Below are 20998 nucleotides of genomic sequence, written 5' to 3'. Positions count from 1 at the left end.
CACAGAGTTTGGAAGGATGATATGAACGAAGAATATGAGTTGATTATGAAGAATGATGTTTGGAATGTGGTCCCTAGACCCAAGGACAAATCCGTTGTCACCTCGAAATGTCTCTACAAGATCAAGCATGGAGCTGATTGAAGTGCTGAAAAGTTCAAGGCCAAGTTTGTTGCTCGAGGCTATTCTCAAAAGGAAGGTGTGGACTATGACGAGATATTTGCACCAGTTGCCCAATATACCACCATTCGTTCGATTATAGCCCTTGCCGCCTCACAAGGATGGAACCTACACTAGATGGATGTCAAAACTGCCTTCTTGCATGGTTCAATCGAGGAGGATGTCTATGTAGAACAACCCGAGGGGTTCGAAGTTCAAGATCGTCCGACACATGTATGCAGGTTGAAGAAAGCCCTCTATGGGTTGAAGCAAGCTCCCTGGTCTTGGTATGAGAGGATCGACAACTATCTAATGAAGCTGGGTTTTACAAGAAGTGAAGCTGATTCGAACCTTTACTTTTAGGTTGAAAATGATAGACCTCTCATCTTGGTACTTTATGTGGACGATTTCTTTCTGACAAGTGCAAACCCTCTTATTCTTCAATGTAAGAGAGAGTTGACTTCTGAGTTCAAGATGAAGGACCTAGGATTGATGCATTATTTCTTAGGGTTGGAGGTTTGGCAAAAGGCAGGTAAAATTTTCCTTTCTCAAGGAAAATACATTGTAAAGCTACTTGAAAGATTTGGGATGGTGGATTGCAAGTTCGTGACTACTTCGATGGAACTTAACTTCAAGAAGTTACGCGGAAATGTTGTTGGGCCCGATTTGGGAAATCTTTCTGAGTATCGTCAACTCGTGGGGGCCCTGATGGTCTTGGTGAATTCCCGTCCGGACATATGCTTTGTAGTGAATACATTGAGTCAGTTTATGGTCGAGCCTCATCACATACATTGGATTGCCACCAAGAATCTTTTCAGATATCTTTGGGGAACACTCACTTATGAACTGAGATACACTGCCAGAAATGTGAGACTCCATGGTTATTTTGATGCTGACTGGGCTGATAGTGTGGTGAATCGGAAGAGCACATCTGGATGTTGTTTCTCTTTAGGTTTTGCTTCGATATCCTGGATGAGCAGGAAGCAGAAATCAATTGCTTTGAGCACCCCTGAGGCCGAAGATATTGCTACTAATATGGCCTCCTGTGAAGTTGTTTGGTTGAGGAATCTCTTTAGTGAGCTATTTGGACATGTGCTGGATACCACCGTGATCTTCTATGACAACCAAAGTGAGATTCGTCTTTCTGAGAATCCCGTGTTTCATGACTGCTCCAAGCATATTGATATCCAGTACCACTTTATCCGGGATATGGTACATCGGGGAGCAATAAAGCTCCATCACATTGGGATTGATGATCAAGTCATAGACATTCTTACGAAGCCCTAGGGGAAGGTCAAATTCTTAACCTTCCGTGAAGGACTTGGAGTCCTGGAGAGACCCTCTTATGAGGGTCCTGTTTGAGTTGGATATTGAGCTCTGGGAGCTCTGGGGGGCTTGGGGTACTTCTTGGAGCAATGAGCGACCATAGGGTGAGTGGTTCACCTTCTCCTAGTGGTGCGTTGTGTACAAGGTGAGTGGTTCACCTTCCCTTGTGATACCCCATGATGGTTGAGATCATAGTTTTAAAAACCGTTTTTAAAAACCGGTTACCGATCTAACCGACCGGTTAGCAAGCCAGCCGGTCTAAATTGGCCAAAAAACCCGGTTTGAATGCCCATTTCTCCATTTTTTTGCCCTAATCGGTGAAAACCAGCTGGTTTAGGACAGTATCAAACCGGCCGGTTTTAGGCACGCCCACTGTAAAGTGAAAAAAACAGACTTTTGATTGTGGTTTAGGGGTTTTGGGGGGAAACTAAGGGTGTTTTCCCTCCAAAAATACCCTCTCCAAGCCTTTAAGAGTCCCCTCTCACTCTCAATTGTCTCACACAACTGATTTGGAGTGTTTGTGAGTGTCCGTGAGTTTGTTTGTGAGCTTGGAGAGTGTTGAGTTTTTGCTGAAGTAGTCATCTTGGAGTTGGAGTTGGAGTTATTTTGGAGATAGTGTGTAGCTGTCAGTGGAGTTGCCATCTTCAAGAGGAGGCTAAGGAAGTTAGTTTGCATTTCCAGGTAAGGATTTGCACTTGAAAATTCCTCATTTGACTGCTGTCCATGAATTAATTTTTTTTATGTGTTATAAAATTCTCACTTCTATGATCTATCATGTATGCTATGAACTCTCTAGCTCTATGCTATCAAATTTTGTAGCTTTCATGTGCATTTGTTTTCCTACATTTATCTTTGGTTTTCCATGTTGCTTAGTTGCAATTTTTTTTTTTAAATGGCAGATTTCTTTGCAAATTGTTATTATTTCAAGCAAACATGGCTCTAAAAGGAAAGGATAGTGCATGGGCTCATTGTGATGTAATTGATGGAAAAATGATATGCAAATTATGCCATAAATCTATTGGAGGTGGGGGTATTCTTAGGTTGAAACAACACTTGGCTGGGATAAGAGGCCATGTAAAGCCATGTGATGCACCAAATGCACTGTTAGGTCCTATTAGGGTAGAATACATTTCCAAGCTTGAAATTTTTATGAGGATAAGGCTAGGGAGAAGGCCATTCATGATGACATTGCAAGGAAGATGGAATTATTAGAAGGCATGAGAGAGAGTGGGTATGATGATTATGAGATTCAAGACTCCTCTTCTATCCCTTCCACCAATGACCCATTTCACTATGTTCATCCTCCTTTTGGCCAACCATCAAAAGGAACAAAGAGAAAAAAACATCCAAAGTTATTTCTCATCTTTTGCCAACATTGCCTCTTCTAATCCCACTTCCTTCCAGCCAAGTTCTCAACCCACTTTGGATCAACATTGGAAAAGACAATGCAAAGAAACTTCTCATCAATACATTGCTAGATGGTGGCATGATTCAGATATCCCATTTAATGCTGCTCGCTCACCTTATTACGAAGCTATGTGGGACTCTGTTATAGCTGCAGGAAAGGGCTTCAAAGGTCCTAGTATGCATGACTTGAGGGGAGCTCTTTTGCAAAAAGAGATATCTTCCATTGATGAGTATTTGGTTGAGTTTAAAGATTCATGGCTCAAAACAGGTTGTTCCATCATGTCAGATGGATGGACCGATGGAAAGAACCACACTATCATTAATTTCCTTGTTTCTTGCCCTCAAGGAACCATGTTTTTGAAATCAGTTGATGCATCTGATAAGGTAAAGGATGCAACCCTTCTATTTGAGCTTTTGGATAACATTATTCAGGAAGTTGGGGAGCAACATGTTGTGCAGGTCATCACCGATAATGCCTCAAACTATGTTCTTGCTGGAAAGATGCTTGAGACCAAATATAAGACCATATTTTGGACTCCATATGCTGCACATTGCATAGACCTCATGCTTGAGGATATAGCCAAAGTGGAGTGGGTAAAAAGCATTGTAGAGCATGCCAAGTGCATTACAAAATACATTTACAACCACTCATGTGTATTGAGCCTAATGAGGAAACACACTAGGGGCAAAGAGCTTGTTGGGCCTGCAATTACGAGATTTGCAACTCACTTCCTCACGTTGCAATGTCTCAATGGTCAACATAAAAACTTGCAGAAAATGTTTTCCTCTGAAGAATGGTCTGAATCTCGGTGGGCTCATAGACCAGATGGAAAAGACACCAAAAAGAAAGTGTTAGACACTTATTTTTGGACAAGGTCTCTAGAGCTTGTGAAAATTACCGAGCCCCTTGTTAAGGTGCTAAGGATGGTGGATGGGGAAAGATTGGCCATGGGCTACATTTATGAGGCTATGGATCAGGCAAAGGAGCAGATACGGGCAGCTTACAAGGACAGGTTAGCTAAATATGGTCGTATATGGGAGATCATTGATAACAGATGGAACAATCAACTCCATCGTCTTATACATGCAGCTGGGTATTTTTTGAACCCAAAGTATCATTATAAAAATCGGCTAGGAGATCTGCATGATGGGGAGGTCAGAGCTGGATTGATTGATTGCTTGGAGCGCATGGTCCCTAGCCATGCAGGCTAGTTGGAAATACATAGATAGCTTACTGTTTTCAATATGGCAGGTGGTACTTTTGGCAAAAACTTGGCAAAGATGGCAAGAGATGTGGACCAACCAGGTAAGCAATTCGAATTTCCAATTTGTTTTTCTTTTCAAGTTAAAATTGTTTACGTTCTTTATAATTCAAATTATAAACTAAGTTACTAATTAATGTCTTTTTCTTTGCAGCACATTGGTGGCCATTATCCTCAATTGCAAAGGTTTGCAATTAGAGTCCTCATGAAACTTGCAGTGCTTCAGGTTGTGAGCGCAATTGGTTTGTTTTTGAGCGCATACACACGAAAAGAGAAACCGTTCGGAACAAAAACAGTTAAATGATCTTGTTTTCGTGCAATACAACCTTCGACTGAGGAGGAACCAAATGATGAGAAAAACACCTGATCTAGATCCCATTGTGTTGGACGATATTGATCCAACATCAGAATGGGTGGAGGAGACTGAAGATCCTGTGTTTGAGGCTGATTTTGATATTGACATGGCTTTAGCGGGGGATGAAGCAGACTATGTGGCGGCATCAGAACCAGGATCAATAGCGGCATCAAGGAAAGGCAAAGAATCAATGGAAGGCACTAGTCGTGCAAGTCGACAAACTCGTGCTTCCATTAGGTCCACTTCTATTGTCATTGGTGGCATTGATACTGAGGTTGCAGATCAGGCTGAGGCATCCTCAGACTCTAAACCAGATGATGTCTATGTAGCTCCTGATGATGATCCTGTGTCTAGTAGTGGTGATGAACTTGATGATTGATCATGTGTACACTGTAGACTTGTAGTAGGCCAATGGCCTCATAGCTTGCAGCATTGTTTTTGGACTTTATAGGCCATTTAGAGCCTCATTTCTTATGTATTTTGTCGTTTTGTCGATGATATGTATTGCACTCGGTGCCATTTTGATATATTGTCTCTATTGGCTTGGAATCATGGTTTTAAATCTTAAAAATAGTTTTGTTTCATTAAAAAATTAATTGTTTAATGTGTTTTTTTAAAACTGGTTCGTTTAGACCAAACTAGTGCCGGTTAGACCGGTTCATTAGGTGGACCAGTTCGGTCACCAGTCCTGGTTAGAAAAATAATTATTCCCTCATAAGTCCTAGGTCCTAGGTAATTTCCTTTAAAAAATTAATTTTAAGGGGTTTAGGGACTAAGGTTAAATGACTATTTTGCTAAATTTTATGCTCTTAGTCCCTAGGGTTAAGTCAAAGTCAATTTTTTGAGGAAATTAATTCAAAATTTTTACATTTAATTGATAATTTCGAATTTCCTCAATAATATAATTTCGATGGATAATATTAAAAGATATTTTGATCTTCATTGACGATCAAGATCACTTTGACAAGGATCACTCGAACTAGCCGTTGGGAAATTTTTCTTTAAATAAGGGGTCAGTTGTTAGTTGAGATCATTCGATCTTAGAGTCGTGTGCTAAGTGAAAGCTCTCTTGTAATCGTTTTTCATGTGCAAATAAAGAAAGACTTTGGGGTTAATCTTTGCTGGTGTTACTCTTCGTGGAAATGCTGTAAGATGTTTTATTTTCATGTATAGATTTATTTTTAGCCATTGATGATAACTCATTGAAGAGTGATTTAAGCACATTTATCTTGTTTGGTCACTGGGGTTTGAATGATAGTTTAATTTTTGAATATAATGTCAGGTATCTCCATTAGATTTGAATTTTATTGTCGTTCTCTCTCTCTATGTTAATGTTTGAATTAAGTTGTGCAGGAAATCCTTTCTTTTGAGATCATCGAGCGTTCGGGGAAGTCTTCAGTTGGAGCAGCCAACTCCCGGATAGCATTTTCTGAAGAGACCAGCTGGTTTTGATCCCGGGCTTATCATTAGAACTTCTGTTGTGGATGCATGAAGTGTTTTTCTGAAGCACCTCATTTTAAATTAAAATTTTAAAAAAATATGTGTGGCATAATGATAGATCTGGCTGCTTAGAGCCTTTAGCTTGTGATTATTGTAATTATTAAACTGGGTTTTTGGGGTTTTTAATTTCATCATTATATATATTGTTTCTGGGTGTTTTGTTTTTGTCATCGCAGGTACAGATGTAAAGGGAAGTTCTTGTTTAAAATCAAGTCTGCATCCCTCAAAAACAGAGTTTGGCAGGGGCATGATTTTACAGTCCAAAGGTCTTTCAAGTATTTTCTGGCAACAAGTTTTATAAGGGTTTTTCATCAAATAAATCTGAAGCATTAGTTTCGACATTTTAATTAAGATTATCTATCAGCTGCTTGGATTTTTCGAATTTTTCTGTTACTGGCATCGAAAATTTCAATTTTTGTTAGGGGTTCCTAGAGATTTCAGATTCTATTCTCTTGCGTATTACTCTCCTCTCCCTATTGCTACCATTTTAAACCCTCATTGCTGTTCCTCCCTATGCAGCCTTTCTGTCCACCTGCAACAACATTCCCTTTCCTTCCTCATAGCTGCACCTACGCTCCTCAGCTGAAACCCTTCATTGCTAGTCCTCACGCTGCCCATTCCGTCGTCCTCACTGCCTTCACCTTTTGCTGACCTGCGTGATCTCCTCAGCGTCCCACATGCTCTCGCTCCCTCTGCCATCCAAACCCGCATTCTTCATCTGCTGCTTTCTCCTACGTGGAACCTCTTTCCTCGTTGCCCTAGACCTGCATAAAACCTCATCCAAACGCAACCCTCATTCGCTGCTCCATTTCTGCGTTCTTTTATATATATATATCCGTAGTCATTTCTTCTCCGTCCCTCAACGTTGCTCCATTTCCTTTCATCGCTGCTTAACTCTAGCATCCACAGCTCAGTTCCCTTCGTCAATCTGCATCTTCTCACTGCAACCTCCTCCTTTGTCACCTACGTATTGCCTATCCAAACCTGCAAACGGCACTGTTGACTCCTCATCCGCCGTCCAAGCCGTCGACCTGACGTGCATAATACACAACAACAAATATATTCCTCGACCCTTTCTTTTATGTGTTAGTTTAGTTTTTTTTGTATTATTTAGGTTAGGGTTAGCGTGTGAATTTTTATTTTTCTTTTAGTTTTATATATTTAGATTTAAGTTCTTTAAAGATTTTAATTATATTTCTTAAATCTTTGATTTAGTTTCTTTTTTTTTTAAATCTTTTCATGTAAAAAACTAAAAAAAATAAAAAAAAATAAAAAAGGTAAAAAAATAAAGGTTCAATTTTTGGTTTCATTGAAATTTTATTTGTTTTAACTTTGATAAAAAATTCTAAAAAAAAAAAAAAGCTTAGCATATATCGAGAAATTCACCTAGGGGATAATTACGCTGTCAAATCCCCTTCTGGGTGTCTTTTTGTGTTAAAGACTGTTGTGGTATCAGTATTTATCATTTTGCTATAGTTAAATGTGCTTAAATTTCTATATTTGAAGATTAACTATTTAAAAGTGGTAAATTTCTTAGATTTGAACTAGTTAGCTTTTAAATTTCATGGTTGATTAATAAATTTGTATCTTTTTTTTTTAAAATTTAATTGCTAAGACATTGTTTACCTATAAAAAATCTATTGTCATTGCTTGGGTTATTTAATGCTCGTTACATATCAGATATTTTGCAAATTTTTCAAGCAGTCATTGATTTTTTTCATAAGCAGCAACAGTGAATCGATTACCTTAGATCATTAACTCCATAAGGCACTGGTTGTAATCATTTAAAATTTAATCAAATTCTAAGTTTCGCTAAGCCTTAATCAAGTATTCGATTGCTTCCCTGTGTCTCCCAAACTGACTGATTCACAGCTGGTTCTCTTTTATCCCATAGGGTCTACCCCCCTTAGCCTGCTATAGGGAGACGATTTAAATGGAGAGATCAGGGATCAGGGTCACAGCCCCGGGTCTGAGCGTTGTCGCGGTGCCTAGACACTCTGTGCGACAATAGGACCGATGGAAGGAACCACACTATCATTAGTTTCCTTGTTTCTTGCCCTCAAGGAACCATGTTTTTGAAATCAGTTGATGCATCTGATAAAGTGAAGGGTGCAACCCTTCTATTTGAGCTTTTTGATAACATTATTCAGGAAGTTGGGGAGCAGCATGTTGTGCAGGTCATCACCGATAATGCCTCAAATTATGTTCTTGTTGGAAAGATGCTTGAGACCAAATATAAGACCGTATTTTGGACTCCATGTGCTGCACATTGCATAGACCTCATGCTTGAGGATATAGGCAAAGTGGAGTGGGTAAAAAACACTGTAGAGCATGCCAAGTGCATTACAAAATACATTTACAACCACTCATGGGTATTGAGCCTAATGTGGAAAAACACTGGGGGCAAAGAGCTTGTTAGGCTTGCAATTACGAGATTTGCAACTCACTTCCTCACGTTGCAATGTCTCAATGGTCAGCATAAAAACTTGCAGAAAATGTATTCCTCTGAAGAATGGTCTGAATCTCAGTGGGCTCGTAGACCAGATGGAAAAGACATCAAAAAGAAAGTGTTAAATAGTTATTTTTGGAAAAAGTCTGTAGAGCTTGTGAAAATTACCAAGCCCCTTGTTAAGGTGCTAAGGATGGTGGATGGGGAAAAATTGGCCATGGGCTATATTTATGAGGCTATGGATCAGTCAAAGGCGCAGATACGGGCAACTTACAAGGACAAGTTAGCTAAATATGGCCGTATATGGGAGATCATTGATAACAAATTGAACAATCAACTCCATCATCCTATACATGCAGCTGGGTATTTTTTGAAACCAATTTATTGTTATAAAAATCGGCTAGGAGATCTGCATGATGGGGAGGTTAGAGCTGGATTGATTTATTGCTTGGAGTGCATGGTCCCTACCCATGTAGACCAGTTGGAAATACATAGATGACTTACCGTTTTCACTATGGTAGGTGGTACCTTTGGCAAAAACTTGGCAAAGATGGCAAGAGATGTGGACCAACCAGGTAAGCAATTCCAATTTCCAATTTGTTTTTCTTTTCAAGTTAAAGTTGTTTACGTTCTTTATAATTCAAATTATAAATTAAGTTACTAATTAATGTCTTTTTCTTTGCAGCACATTGGTGGGAGTCGTTTGGTGGCCAGTGTCCTCAATTGCAAAGGTTTGCAATTAGAGTCCTTTGTCAAACTTGCAGTGCTTCAGGTTGTGAGCGCAATTGGTCTATTTTTGAATGCATACACATGAAGAAGAGAAACCGTTTGGAAGAAAAATGGTTAAATGATCTTGTTTTCGTGCAATACAACCTTCGACTGAGGAGGAACCAAATAATGAGCAAAATACCTGATCTAGATTCCATTGTGTTGGACAATATTGATCCAACATTAGAAAGGGTGAAGGAGACTAAAGAACCTGTGTTTGAGGCTGATTTTGATATTGACAGGGCTTTAGCGGCGGATGAAGCAAATTATGTGGCGGCATCAGAACCAGGACCAGTAGCGGCATCAAGGGAAGGCAAAGAACCAATGGAAGGCACTAGTCACGTAGGTCGACAAACTCATGCTTCCATTAGGTCCACTTCTATTGTTATTGGTGGCATTGATATTGAGGTTGCAGATCAGGCTGGGGCATCCTCAGACTCTGAACGAGATGATGTCTATGTATCTCCTGATGATGATCTTGTGGCTAGTAGTGGTGATGAACTTGATGATTGATCGTGTGTACACTGTAGACTTGTAGTAGGCCAATGGCCTCATAGCTTACAGCATTGTTTTTGGACTTTATAGGCCATTTAGAGCCTCATTGCTTATGTATTTTGCTATTTTGTCGATGATATGTATTGCACTCGCTGCCATTTTGATATATTCACCTTTACATGGTATATAAATGAGCAAACTTTGCATATTTTGTCTCTATTGGCTTGGAATCATGGTTTTAAATCTTAAAAATAGTTTTGTTTTATTAAAAATTAATTATTTAATATATTTTTTTAAAACCAGTTCGTTTAGACCAAACCAGTCCTAGTTGGATTGGTTCCGGTCAGGAAACCGGTTCATTAGGTGGACCGGTTTGGTCATCGGTTCCGGTTTTAAAAACATATGCATAGGATGAGTGGTTCACCTTCTCCTATGGCATATGAGCAGGATGAGTGGTTCACCTTCTCCTGCCGATACAACCTACCCACGTAGTCCGGGATTCATTGGAAGTACATCTCATTTGGCCAATGCGTTGGGAAATGAGGATAGGGACCATAGTACTACCAATGGACGCATTGTTGAAGAAAATGTAACTAGGTTCGGTCTTCATAATGACATGATCTTTGTAAACGATGTAATAAAAGGAAAAATTTTATTTTTTTGTAATCTTGCTACATGGGTTTTATGAGCAAGAAAGTGTCACTAGGTGAAAGACTTCTTCTTGATGTCTTTAGGATTTATTTATATCAAAGAGTCATATCATGTGTATAGAAACTCTTCATGAGTTTATGTAAATGTGTACAAGTCTTCAAAGTTGTGTAACAACCCTCCAAGACCAAGATCAATACCTCAAAAGCAAAGTCTGCAAGCTATGCAACGAAGAAATCCTCATGTCAGCTCCAAAAATGAATTAAAAGGAAATTATTGAATAAATGGAAGTCATGTCGGCTTGGTTAAAATGACATGTCGGTTCATGGTTCACGTCGGCTCAAATAAATGACACTAACCACTATAAATACCCATGAAGGGTCAATGCAAAAGACACAAGGAAAAATCTCGCATATTTCTCTCTGAATTTTTTGGGTGACTAAGTAGTAGAAGATCCACATTTTCAGTGGGATGGATCTAGGGTTCAACTGCCTCCTTGGATGGGTATAAGGAGCAACAGAACCTAGATTAATCTGATCTCGACATACCTGTGAGGATCTCGGATGAATGAAGTAGTGAGGATCTCGGTCGAAAGTGCAGTGTGGATGGATCTCGCATAGTTGTCCTGTTGATTTGGGGTAGCATCAGATGTGCTCTAGCCACAAAAATTGGTGGACACGCTAAGGCACATGAGATCCCCAATACCCAGAAAGGGTTTGGGCAGATTCTAAGCAGTTTGGGAGATATTAAAATAATTAATATTTTTAATGGAGTCCCTAAGTCTAAACTTAGGGAAAATAAAATATTAATGTGTATTAATATAAAACTATGTTAGAATGGTCCAAAGTCATGGATCAAGCCAGATCTAATCTTAGTCATTGATTAGGGACTTAATCTCGGTCGTTGATTTGTCAACGAGAAAAATATAAGAGGAGGCTTGAGGGTCACTTGGGGAACACACTGAGGGAGACCAGTCAATTCAATTTTTGGAGCAGGGTTAGCTGAGAAATTGAACTAGTGGTCTGGAGAGAAATCAAGAGGCAGCAAGTACGGAATAGAGAGACGGGAGATCAACGCAGAGGTAGAAAAGGCAGATGTAGGGCCAGAGGGAGTCATGCAGAGGCAGCGGAGACTGGGCAGAGTCAGCAAGGCCTGTGTCATCCACGCAAAGATTGCAGGAGTGACGTAGATGGCCAGAGAGGTTGCGCAGAGTCTCAATAGGCTGACGCAGAGGATTTCAGGTCACGTAGAGGTCAGTAGGGCTGACGATGGGTTCAGAAGAAGTGCTGGAAAATTTGTCTATTTGTGGGTAAGCCAGTTTGGCACCCTATTGTACTAGAAAATTGCTGAATAATAAAACCCTCCCTCGCTGCACCGGTTTTCCAACATTGGGTTTTTCCTGGGACGTTAGTCCAAAATAACTGTGTCAATGTGTTGATTCTTGTGCATATGTTTGTTTCTGTATTACGGTGTGATATCTGCAACAATATTTATTTTAATGTTTATTGAAGTAATTTCATGAATAATTTATGGTAAAATAAGTAGGAAAAGTAAATCAGCTGTTGCAGTGATAGAATTTTCACAAGTCCTGGCATGTAGATTTCGGATACATGGAGGAGCAGATAGGACCTTGGTTGGATGGTTATCCATAAGAATGTCTCCATAACCCTGGTAAGCCGTAGTATTAACATGATTAGTCTCAGATCCATAACCATCTCAGCATTCTCATGATGAAGATAATCCAAGTGATGTCTCTGTTATAGTCTCAACATAATGCGAAGCAGTGACAAGGGTTACAAGCTATGATAAGGGTTTCAATGGTCTAAGATCCTACAGGTCACGATGACATCACAACAACATATAGTTGTTATCCTACTCGACATTCTCATGATCACAGGTGTAACACTTCTTGTTAACATTCCAGATAAGCAAAGTATTTGTTGACATATATCTCAGTAGTATACTTGTGTGAAGGTCTTGCAATGTTGCAGCTATAGTGACCTTAACTGATGGTACTTCAATGTTGATCTTAGTAAAGGAGCAAGGATGATCTCAGTGAAGTTGCAGCAACAGTAAGTACAACAACAGTAATAAGGATGACCTTAGTAGTGAACAAAGGAAGGGATTGATGATCTTGGTCTTGGAGAGGCAGAGTGTGTCAAGGGTCATGGTCTTGGTATTCGTCAATGGAATCTCTATAAGAAGAATTTTGCGTGGGTTTTCCTCTCCAAGAGGGAGAGGTTTTGGCCCTGGCAGTAAGCCAAATATTTGTGTTCTTGTCTCTTTTGTTTTTGGTAGCAGTTTGATGAAGTAAACACACACACTAATAATGAATGGAATATCAAGCTAAGATAAATTGTTTAAGTACTTCACAAATTGTTATCATGTAAAGAAGAATCACTCGTAATTATGTATGCCCTAGATTCTTCAACACGCATCATGTACTACCGTACTCCCTATGCTAGGATGTTTGATATTGATCTGGGATCAATGGAGACTGACTTCGGGTTAGTGGAGATTGGTATGATACACTCTCGATCATTGGAAGATTGACTTCGGGTCAGTGGAGAGTGGTATGACACACTCTCGATCATTTCTTCTTCATTATTTCTTCATGGTTCAATAGAGTAGAGTATATCAGGGATGTCAGAGATGGTACAAATTAACAGATGATTTGACAGGTGGAGTTCTCCCTAGTTGAGAGGGAGTGTTAAATTTGGCAACTAGGGGCAAAATCCACCTTGGACATCTCAAATGATGAAGCTGATGTTTTTATTGGATTGCAGGTGTAGGATTGATCTAAAGATCATCTCATTCTAATATGTACAAATGGAATTATGAATTTATTTCTTTTATGGATAAATTGTGAAGGTCGGTCAACAATCTAATGTAGGTTCAGAAGCCCAAAAGTCACGTCTCTTCACCTTCAACGTTGCATATAAATAGAAGGAGCATCTACCTCATTTGGACATTCATCATCTCACACATCTCTCTCTCTCCCCTCATTTGATTGGGTTATACAAACTTTAGACAACCTTCTTCTTCTCCACACGTGCGAAAGTTTGACTAGGGTTTTCTGATCTTTGTGTTGGCCAAGTTGTAGCAGGTTTGACTACCGTTGACCGGGCAGCGTTTGACCTTGTTTGATTGCATTTTTCTTGTGAGAAATTCTGTTTGGGCAGGCCGCATTTCTTGGCACAGATTTCGAGGTTTTCAAATTTCTAGGCTCTTTGACCAGCGTTGACTGAAAGTTTGACTCTGTGTTGACCGAGTTTGACCAACTTTTTATGGACTAATTTGGATTGTTCTTGGAGGCCGAATTGACTGGGTTTGACCGAGCAGATTTGGAGGAGTAATTTTGCTCGGTTGACCAATGTTGACTTTTTGGTTAGGGCATCTTGTTGACTATGGTTTGACTGGACAGATTTGACAGTGGTTGGGCAAGTGAATTTTGTATATTGTACTCTCTCTCTGCTGAACTTTTGAAGAATAATAATAAGACTTGATCAAAGGGTTTCCCCACATTGGGGTTTTTCCCTGGCATCTGCCAAATATTGTGTCCTCTTGTCTTGGCTTGTCTTCTGCTTTTTATTTATGTTCTATCTGCATTTACTATCATGTTAATGTGATTGCTAATCTGGAAATTGATATTGGGCTAATAAGAAAAATTGAAGTAAATTGCTCTTAAGCATAGAACATACCATTGTTATCTAAAATTATCACTTTGCGACCACAATTTCCTTTGTCTCCACTGGTGCAATGGGCCTTCATCTTTGCGACTGCGATTTCCTTCATCTCCATGCATGCAATCAGTCTTTGTCCCTGGGACTGTGACCACCTTCATTTCTACAAGTGTAATGACCTTTAGTCTCTAGATGTGCCATCACCCTTCATTTGCATGAGCATGATCCCCTTTCATCTTTGCAAGTGGGATCATCCTTTGTCTTCTCGATTTCGATTATCTTAATTTCCCCGGGCATAATCAACTTTCATCTTTGCCATTGCAGTTGCCTTCATCTTTGCAACCTTGATTGGCTATCTTTGTGGGCAGGATTATCATTTATCTTTGCAACTGTGATTTCCTTCTTCTCCTCAGGTGCAATTTTAATCGCTTCTAAAGATTATGATTGCTCATTCCTTTAAAAGCTGCAATCTAGTCTTTCAATATTTAGTTTCACCCTCCTAAACATGAGGTGCTAGCCAATTCATTAAAGTATTTTTATTTGCCTTTCCATTCCATTTTTTTTCATGATTTGTTTTGGAGCAGGAAATGACTTAATGTTTGTTTATGAAATCAATTTATTTTTATTTTTATGAGCAAATTAGTTGGCCATTAGACTTAGTATATGAATAGAGATGTGGATACTAACAAGTTCAAGGGTACATGGATATACACGTCTTTTGAAAAGTTGTTGATTTTGTAACTGCATTGAGCTTAGTTTGGTTATTAACTTTTGTGGCAAGTTTGGATGGTTGTCTTGTTATCAACTAACTGGTGTTTTTGCAATGCAGGCAGCATGGTGGTGCTGTGACTTGTCTCTCCATAGTTGATGAGTTCTTAATCAGTGGTACTTCCCTTGGGTCTCTGTCTGTCTCTGATGCAGCTTCTGGGCAGAAAATAGCATCTCTTAGACATTCAACTGCAGTTACAGGTATAGATTAAAACTGTTCTATTCATTTTGTTTTAATGACGGTCCTTTTTCTTCCTAGTAGCACCTTGCAGATATTGTAAATAATAGGTATCATTTTCTGTAATTGCAAGTTTGGAAATGAGTGCTGCCTTAGATTTGTTCCAACTTAACGTTGCTCATCATCAATTCTACCATTTAGTACTTGGTAAAATCATGGCAAGCATTTGAAGCTAGAGTGCTTTGTCTGAAACACTCCATTTGGAAATTTTGATGAATAGGATATCCATTTTGATATAAGGAGCCAATGCCTTAATTATCTATGAAAGACACATTTTGAGGGCAGCTTTTACAGAAGAGTAACCAAGAGAATTCTACCCACTTTTAAGTGCTTCCTCTCACAACTGCAAATAAAAGGCATCTACGTATTTTGTCCCATCACTGTTGTGAGATTTTGACTGTGTTGTTTGCATCTCAAATAAGCATACTTTCATGTTTGTTATGAGATTTGGCTTGTATGATTTTAAGCAGGCTTTGGCGTTATAAGGTTTGTCCATGTAACATGATATTAAGTTTTGTTTAATACAAAATATTGAGTATATACTTGAATATTTTGAAGTCATCTGTCAGATAAATATCAATATAATAGAGGAAGAACAACCGCATTGCCCCTCTGGAACAAGTACACAAATATGCACATATATGGCATTCATAGAAACATAGAGCTGGCTTGTAAATATGTTTATCAGTGTTTGTTGATTCATGCCAACATCGATGTCCTTGCCCTTGACTAAATTTTTTGAAATGCATCTACAAAATTGGCATTGCCTTATAAAGTTATATGTAATTGGATGCACTTTGCCCTCCTATGGGATTAACGTTTGAAGTCCTAATTCTGAAGTAAGTGATTGACAATGAAGAAACCCTAATCATCTTTTGTTCAAAACTTATACATGATATGAAGTTGGATTACTACTAACATCTCATCTCAGCGGAAACTCTTGTTCCACTCAGCGTATAACTTCCTTGAAGTACCATCAATGTAATATTGGGGATGGGCTTAAATTTGTAATATGGTCACATGGGCCTTGTAACTGCTCAAACTAGCAGGGGTCCTAAAAGGGGATCCTTGAAGGGCTACTACTAGGCTAAGGGCAACAGTGGAGCGATATCCCATTGTCACCTTGGCTAATGCTCCCTACTCTTTACAGACTTTCACCGATGGGAGAAGACCCGTTATGATAAGGATCACGAAATGGATGGACCAATGATAGGGTGAGGGCTGATCTTGGAAGGCTATTCACAAGAGAGGCTCAAATATGTGGTTTACTTGCTTTGGAAGGAAATGTTGAAAGCTCTCAAGGAAGGGCTTAAGGAGAATTTCAAGGTTTAGGTTCAGGGTATGTATCTTACAATGGAGGTTCCTAGGCCTACAAATTTTTGTGAAAGCTTGGTTTCCAAGTGACCCTTGAAGAATTAACCTTAATAGTGTATGGGCCACACGGGACCAAGTGGACTCGGGGTTAGGTCAAGGGGTTAGTGTTTAGAAACCAATGCTGTGCTTGACCTATTTCAGAAGGAGAAAGGGACCAAATAAAGAATTTTCAATGCAAGACAATGTAAGGATCCCAATGAGGTCTCTAGCCTAAGAAAACCCAACGCAAGATTCAGTCTTGAGGCTAGGGCTTGAGATATCTCAAAATCCCACTGTTGGAATTTCTTCAAAATTGGAGGGCACCTAGGAGACACACCAAGGCACAGGATGCCAAGAGATCGAATATTTATACTTTGTTTTTGAAAATAGATGGCTTATCAAGGTGAATTTCAGTAATGAAACATCCCTAGGAACATTCATTCATTATACATGGCACATACATTAAGCATTGGTATCTAGAAACAAAATTTCCACAACTTCGCATAAATGGATGCAGCAAATTAGCTCTCCTATGGCGAAATCCCAACAACAATGTATGTGACAAAAACAAAAGGAAAGAATAACATTAAATTGCATTTACATGTATAATAATATATCCAACCATCCAAAATTTTCCATTCAAGAAGCTCCAAGAGATGAGAAAATAATCCAAACATTAAAATTCATTCCATGCTCCAAAATTTGACCTCGAAAAAGGATAGCGAAAATCTCTAAAGAGATCCAAGTCCCAAATCCAAGTGATGATGCTAAAATGAAATCACATCACTTGTATTTATACATGTCCAAATGTTCCTTTTGCGTAATGAGGCCTAATACAACCCCTACAATAAAATAATGTACAAGATAACTAACTTTTGGTGACAAACCCACCAAACTAGCTCAAAATCAAAAGAACATGCCTCTCAATAGGTCAAATGATCTATAATGCATGTCGTTGGGCCTTGGAGGAGGCCTAATGAAGTCCATAGGTGCCATAATGTCAAATTGGACTCCCAAAAGCACTAGACAAGGGGGTGGCTCCTTGTTCTCCAAGTAGTAAACTTGTGGTGCTCCCAAGTAGGTGTGGGGGCACACAAGTGTCCTCATGGGTCTCCAAACAAATCGAAGATGCCTGTACATCATTTGCAAGGGCTCGAATGATAGTATAACTGATGCCACATCATCATACAAGTCCTGGGCCATCTGCCAAGTGCATAATGTGTTGGAAATAACACTGAGAGGGGGGGTGAATTAGTATTATCAAGTCAATTATTTTTCTTTCACACCCAGATCATATACGTTAAAACTATGCAGACTTATAATTTAATGATCATTAATTTGTGCATCAGAATCATATAAATAGTGACCAAAATCAGAGCAGAAGACAATCACACATAAGAACACAAGATATAAGGTGGAAACACAATGTGGGTGAAAACCACCTGCTGCAATTTGTCTCTATCGTCTTTTAATTAGAAACTTTTTTTTACAATGTTTCTGTACTGGTGCAGACTTATACCAGTACGCAGGCTTCTACCTGCAGAAGGCTACAACCTTCTCTCGTTCTCCAGCCTCTCCTGGAAGGGAGCTACAACCCCCTTAGCTCTTGTACTAGTTCAGGTACTAGTACGTAGGTGCTGACCTACAGAAGGCTACAACCTTCTCTCGTCTTCCAGGGACCACGTTTCATAAATTTTCATACTGGATCCACGAATATCAAATAGTCATCAAGTATATGTGCATCAACTAATTGACCAATAACTTCTCAGAATGCTGTAATCAGAAAAACAGTACCAGTAGCCAGACACCAATTCTATACCCAGCACACTTGCAGCAATAGACAAAATCAGCTAAAATATGCTTCAAGAAAAGTCCGTAACTTCAGCAATAGTAACCTGCGAATGTCCGCACTTTCTCTGTCAGTGGCCTGCGCAGCTTCGCTCCTGCGCTGTCTGTGCTTTGCACACCTCCGCACCTGCACTGTCGGCTGCTCCGCGCACCTTCGCACCTGATCTGCGCACCTCCACACCTGCGCTGTCTATGCTTTGCGCACCTCCGCACCTGGGGCATCTTTTGATCTGTGCACCTCCGCACCTGAACTGTTGGCTGCTCCGCGCACCTTCGCACCTGTGGCGTCTTCTGATCTGTGCACCTCCGCACCTGCACTGTCGGCTGCTCCGCGCACCTTCGCACCTGATCTGCGCACCTCCACACCTGGGGCATCTTCTGATCTGCGCACCTCCGTCCGCACCTGGGGCATCTTCTGATCTGCGCACCTCCGTCCGCACCTGGGGCATCTTCTGATCTGCGCACCTCTGCACCTGAACTGTTGGCTGCTCCGCGCACCTTCGCACCTGCGGCGTCTTCTGATTTGCACACCTCCGCACCTGAATTGTCGGCTGCTCCGTGCACCTCCGCACCTGCGACGTCTTCTGATCTGCGCACCTCCGCACCTACGCTGTCTGTGCTTTGCGCACCTCCGCACATAGGGCGTCTTCTGATCTGTGCACCTCCGCACCTGAATTGTTTCTGGCCTGCGGACCTCCGGATGAAGACAGTTTATCAGTCCTCAGATATACCCTCGACTGTCAGATTCACAGATCTAATCATGCGCCAAAGAGATCACGACCCCTCAGTTGATCTGTCTTCTAATGCTCAGGTTCAACTATAACTCACCAACCGATTACCAATATTTCAGATCTTGTTCGTCTTAAGATATTCAACACTTGTACTCAGCCAAATGATCTCCTTTCCTTTTTATAGCCAAGGCTTTACTCAAACCATGGAACAAAACCATTGAGAAACAATACTAGGGACCCAAAACTTTAGTTCAATATTTTTAGATGCAAAACCACGGACCAAAACCATAGGTTCAAAAACTGTCGGACTAAATACCATGGACCAATCATAAGATTTTCCACGTGCGCGTTGTTAGCGCTTGAAATTTCACCTCAGGCTGAGAAAGGTAAACCTCAAGGCAACATCAAACCACTTAGCCTCGTAGCTAGCCCTACGGGGCAGGAGAGGGCTCTCTCCGGTCTATCTCGGTAAAGATCTTCAATTGGTGAGATGACCAATAGGGTAACACTGATTTTAGGCTAGTAAACTGATCGAATGGGTTGATTTGGGGTTTTTAGGGTTTTTGGTGGCAAATTGAGGAAATGGCAATTTTGGGTGCGGGGATTGGACACAGTTTCTGTAGGGGGTTCTTTGGGGCGAGATAGGAGACAGTATTGATGCCTTAGATTGAGGTGAATGGATGAGAAAGACAGGTGAGGAGCTAAGGAGAGCAAACAATAACTTTGAATTCTCCTTAAACAGTAGAAAACATTGAAATTAAACAAACTTAAAAGCAGAGCATGACAGTCATGAATTCTACTTTAACACTTCATTTGTTTAATGTGCAGAAGGAAAAGAAAGGAAATGATTCACATAACACACTTACAAGTACATAGAGAAACACACCATCAATACATGTAACCACAAGAATCCCAAAAAGGACTGCAAAACCCTGGTCTTCCTTAGCCAAAAATTGCAGAGATACAGTGAATAATACAATGATAGCTTCTCCCTCAAGAGTCCAACCATGAAAATGAGCAAGAAAGTACATAATATAGATCATCTAACCTCTTTCCCTGCCTCCATGGGTCGAGCTCACTATCCTAGGAGCTGTTTCAACCACTTCTAAACTAAGCACTACAAACTAGGCAGTCAAAACAACTTGTTTCTATAAGCTAGGAAACCAATTCATTCATTTAATTTTCACCTTTTTCATGAATGAATCTTCTAGAAGAGGTACATAAGAGTAAAAGTGTCATAAAAGTACATTAATTACATCAAATAGGATAATAATCCACCCCAAAAAGTCAAACAGGGTCAAACTGCGTTTTTCTGAGCTGTACATTGAAATTTGGAGAAGTTTGCCTGACGGGTCGCGCGCCTCTGAGACCACATTTGGGGCACTTCCAGGTGGCCAAATTGAGCAAGAGTAGGCTTGTTGGAAAGGTCTGTGAGTTTACTTTCCAACCTAATTGGAATTTCTGAATTTGGTGGTCATTTGCCCCTCCAAAATTGCAATCTCCCAAGACTGCTTTCTGTGTCTCAAAAATGTGGCAGAAAGTCATTTTTTGCTCCTTTTTTGACTTTTTGGAGGCCCAAAACTTCATAAAATCTTTTGTCCATTGATGAGCATATGTAACTTCTCATGACAAATCTGGAAATGCTGAGTTTTTGCAAAATGGAGTTGCCAGGATGAAGGGTCGCGCGGGGGGTGAGACCCGTTAATGGAGAAAACCTGTAATTGCCTGAAAAAACCAAAATTTACCCAAAATGCTCAAAATTTTTTGGGATTTGTGCTATGGCTAGGCTATTTAGTGCCTTGGTCCTTCAGTGAAGCCTCGGCCAAGATATGAAGGGGATCGGGCCTCTTTTTCCTTTTTTGTGCCTTGGCCAACCGCCTTTGGAACATCTTCATCTTTGCCTTGCACACATGCATCCTTGCCCAATAATGGTTCTTCATGTTCCTCAGCAATTTCTTCTCTTGGTTGGCCCTAGCCAACAACCTCTCCAAGTGTGCATTGACCCGGATGA

The 20998-nt window shown here is 40.1% G+C and overlaps 1 protein-coding gene across 1 annotated transcript in view; it reads left to right on the top strand.

The window, feature by feature from the left end:
* LOC149236052 (F-box/WD-40 repeat-containing protein At3g52030-like) overlaps window positions 1-20998 on the top strand; it is a 344460-nt gene that overhangs the window by 263832 nt on the left and 59630 nt on the right. The window contains 1 exon segment of the mRNA XM_089372304.1: window positions 14879-15018. Coding sequence (XP_089228430.1) covers window positions 14879-15018 — 140 coding nt within the window.

The sequence above is a fragment of the Pinus tabuliformis genome, chromosome 8 (assembly GCF_031772625.1).
Source record: "Pinus tabuliformis cultivar Carrire ecotype Pingquan chromosome 8, CPIR1, whole genome shotgun sequence".
NCBI classification, from domain to species: domain Eukaryota; kingdom Viridiplantae; phylum Streptophyta; class Pinopsida; order Pinales; family Pinaceae; genus Pinus; species Pinus tabuliformis.
Note: the sequence above shows the minus strand (reverse complement) of the source record. Positions and strands in the feature narration are given on the sequence as shown.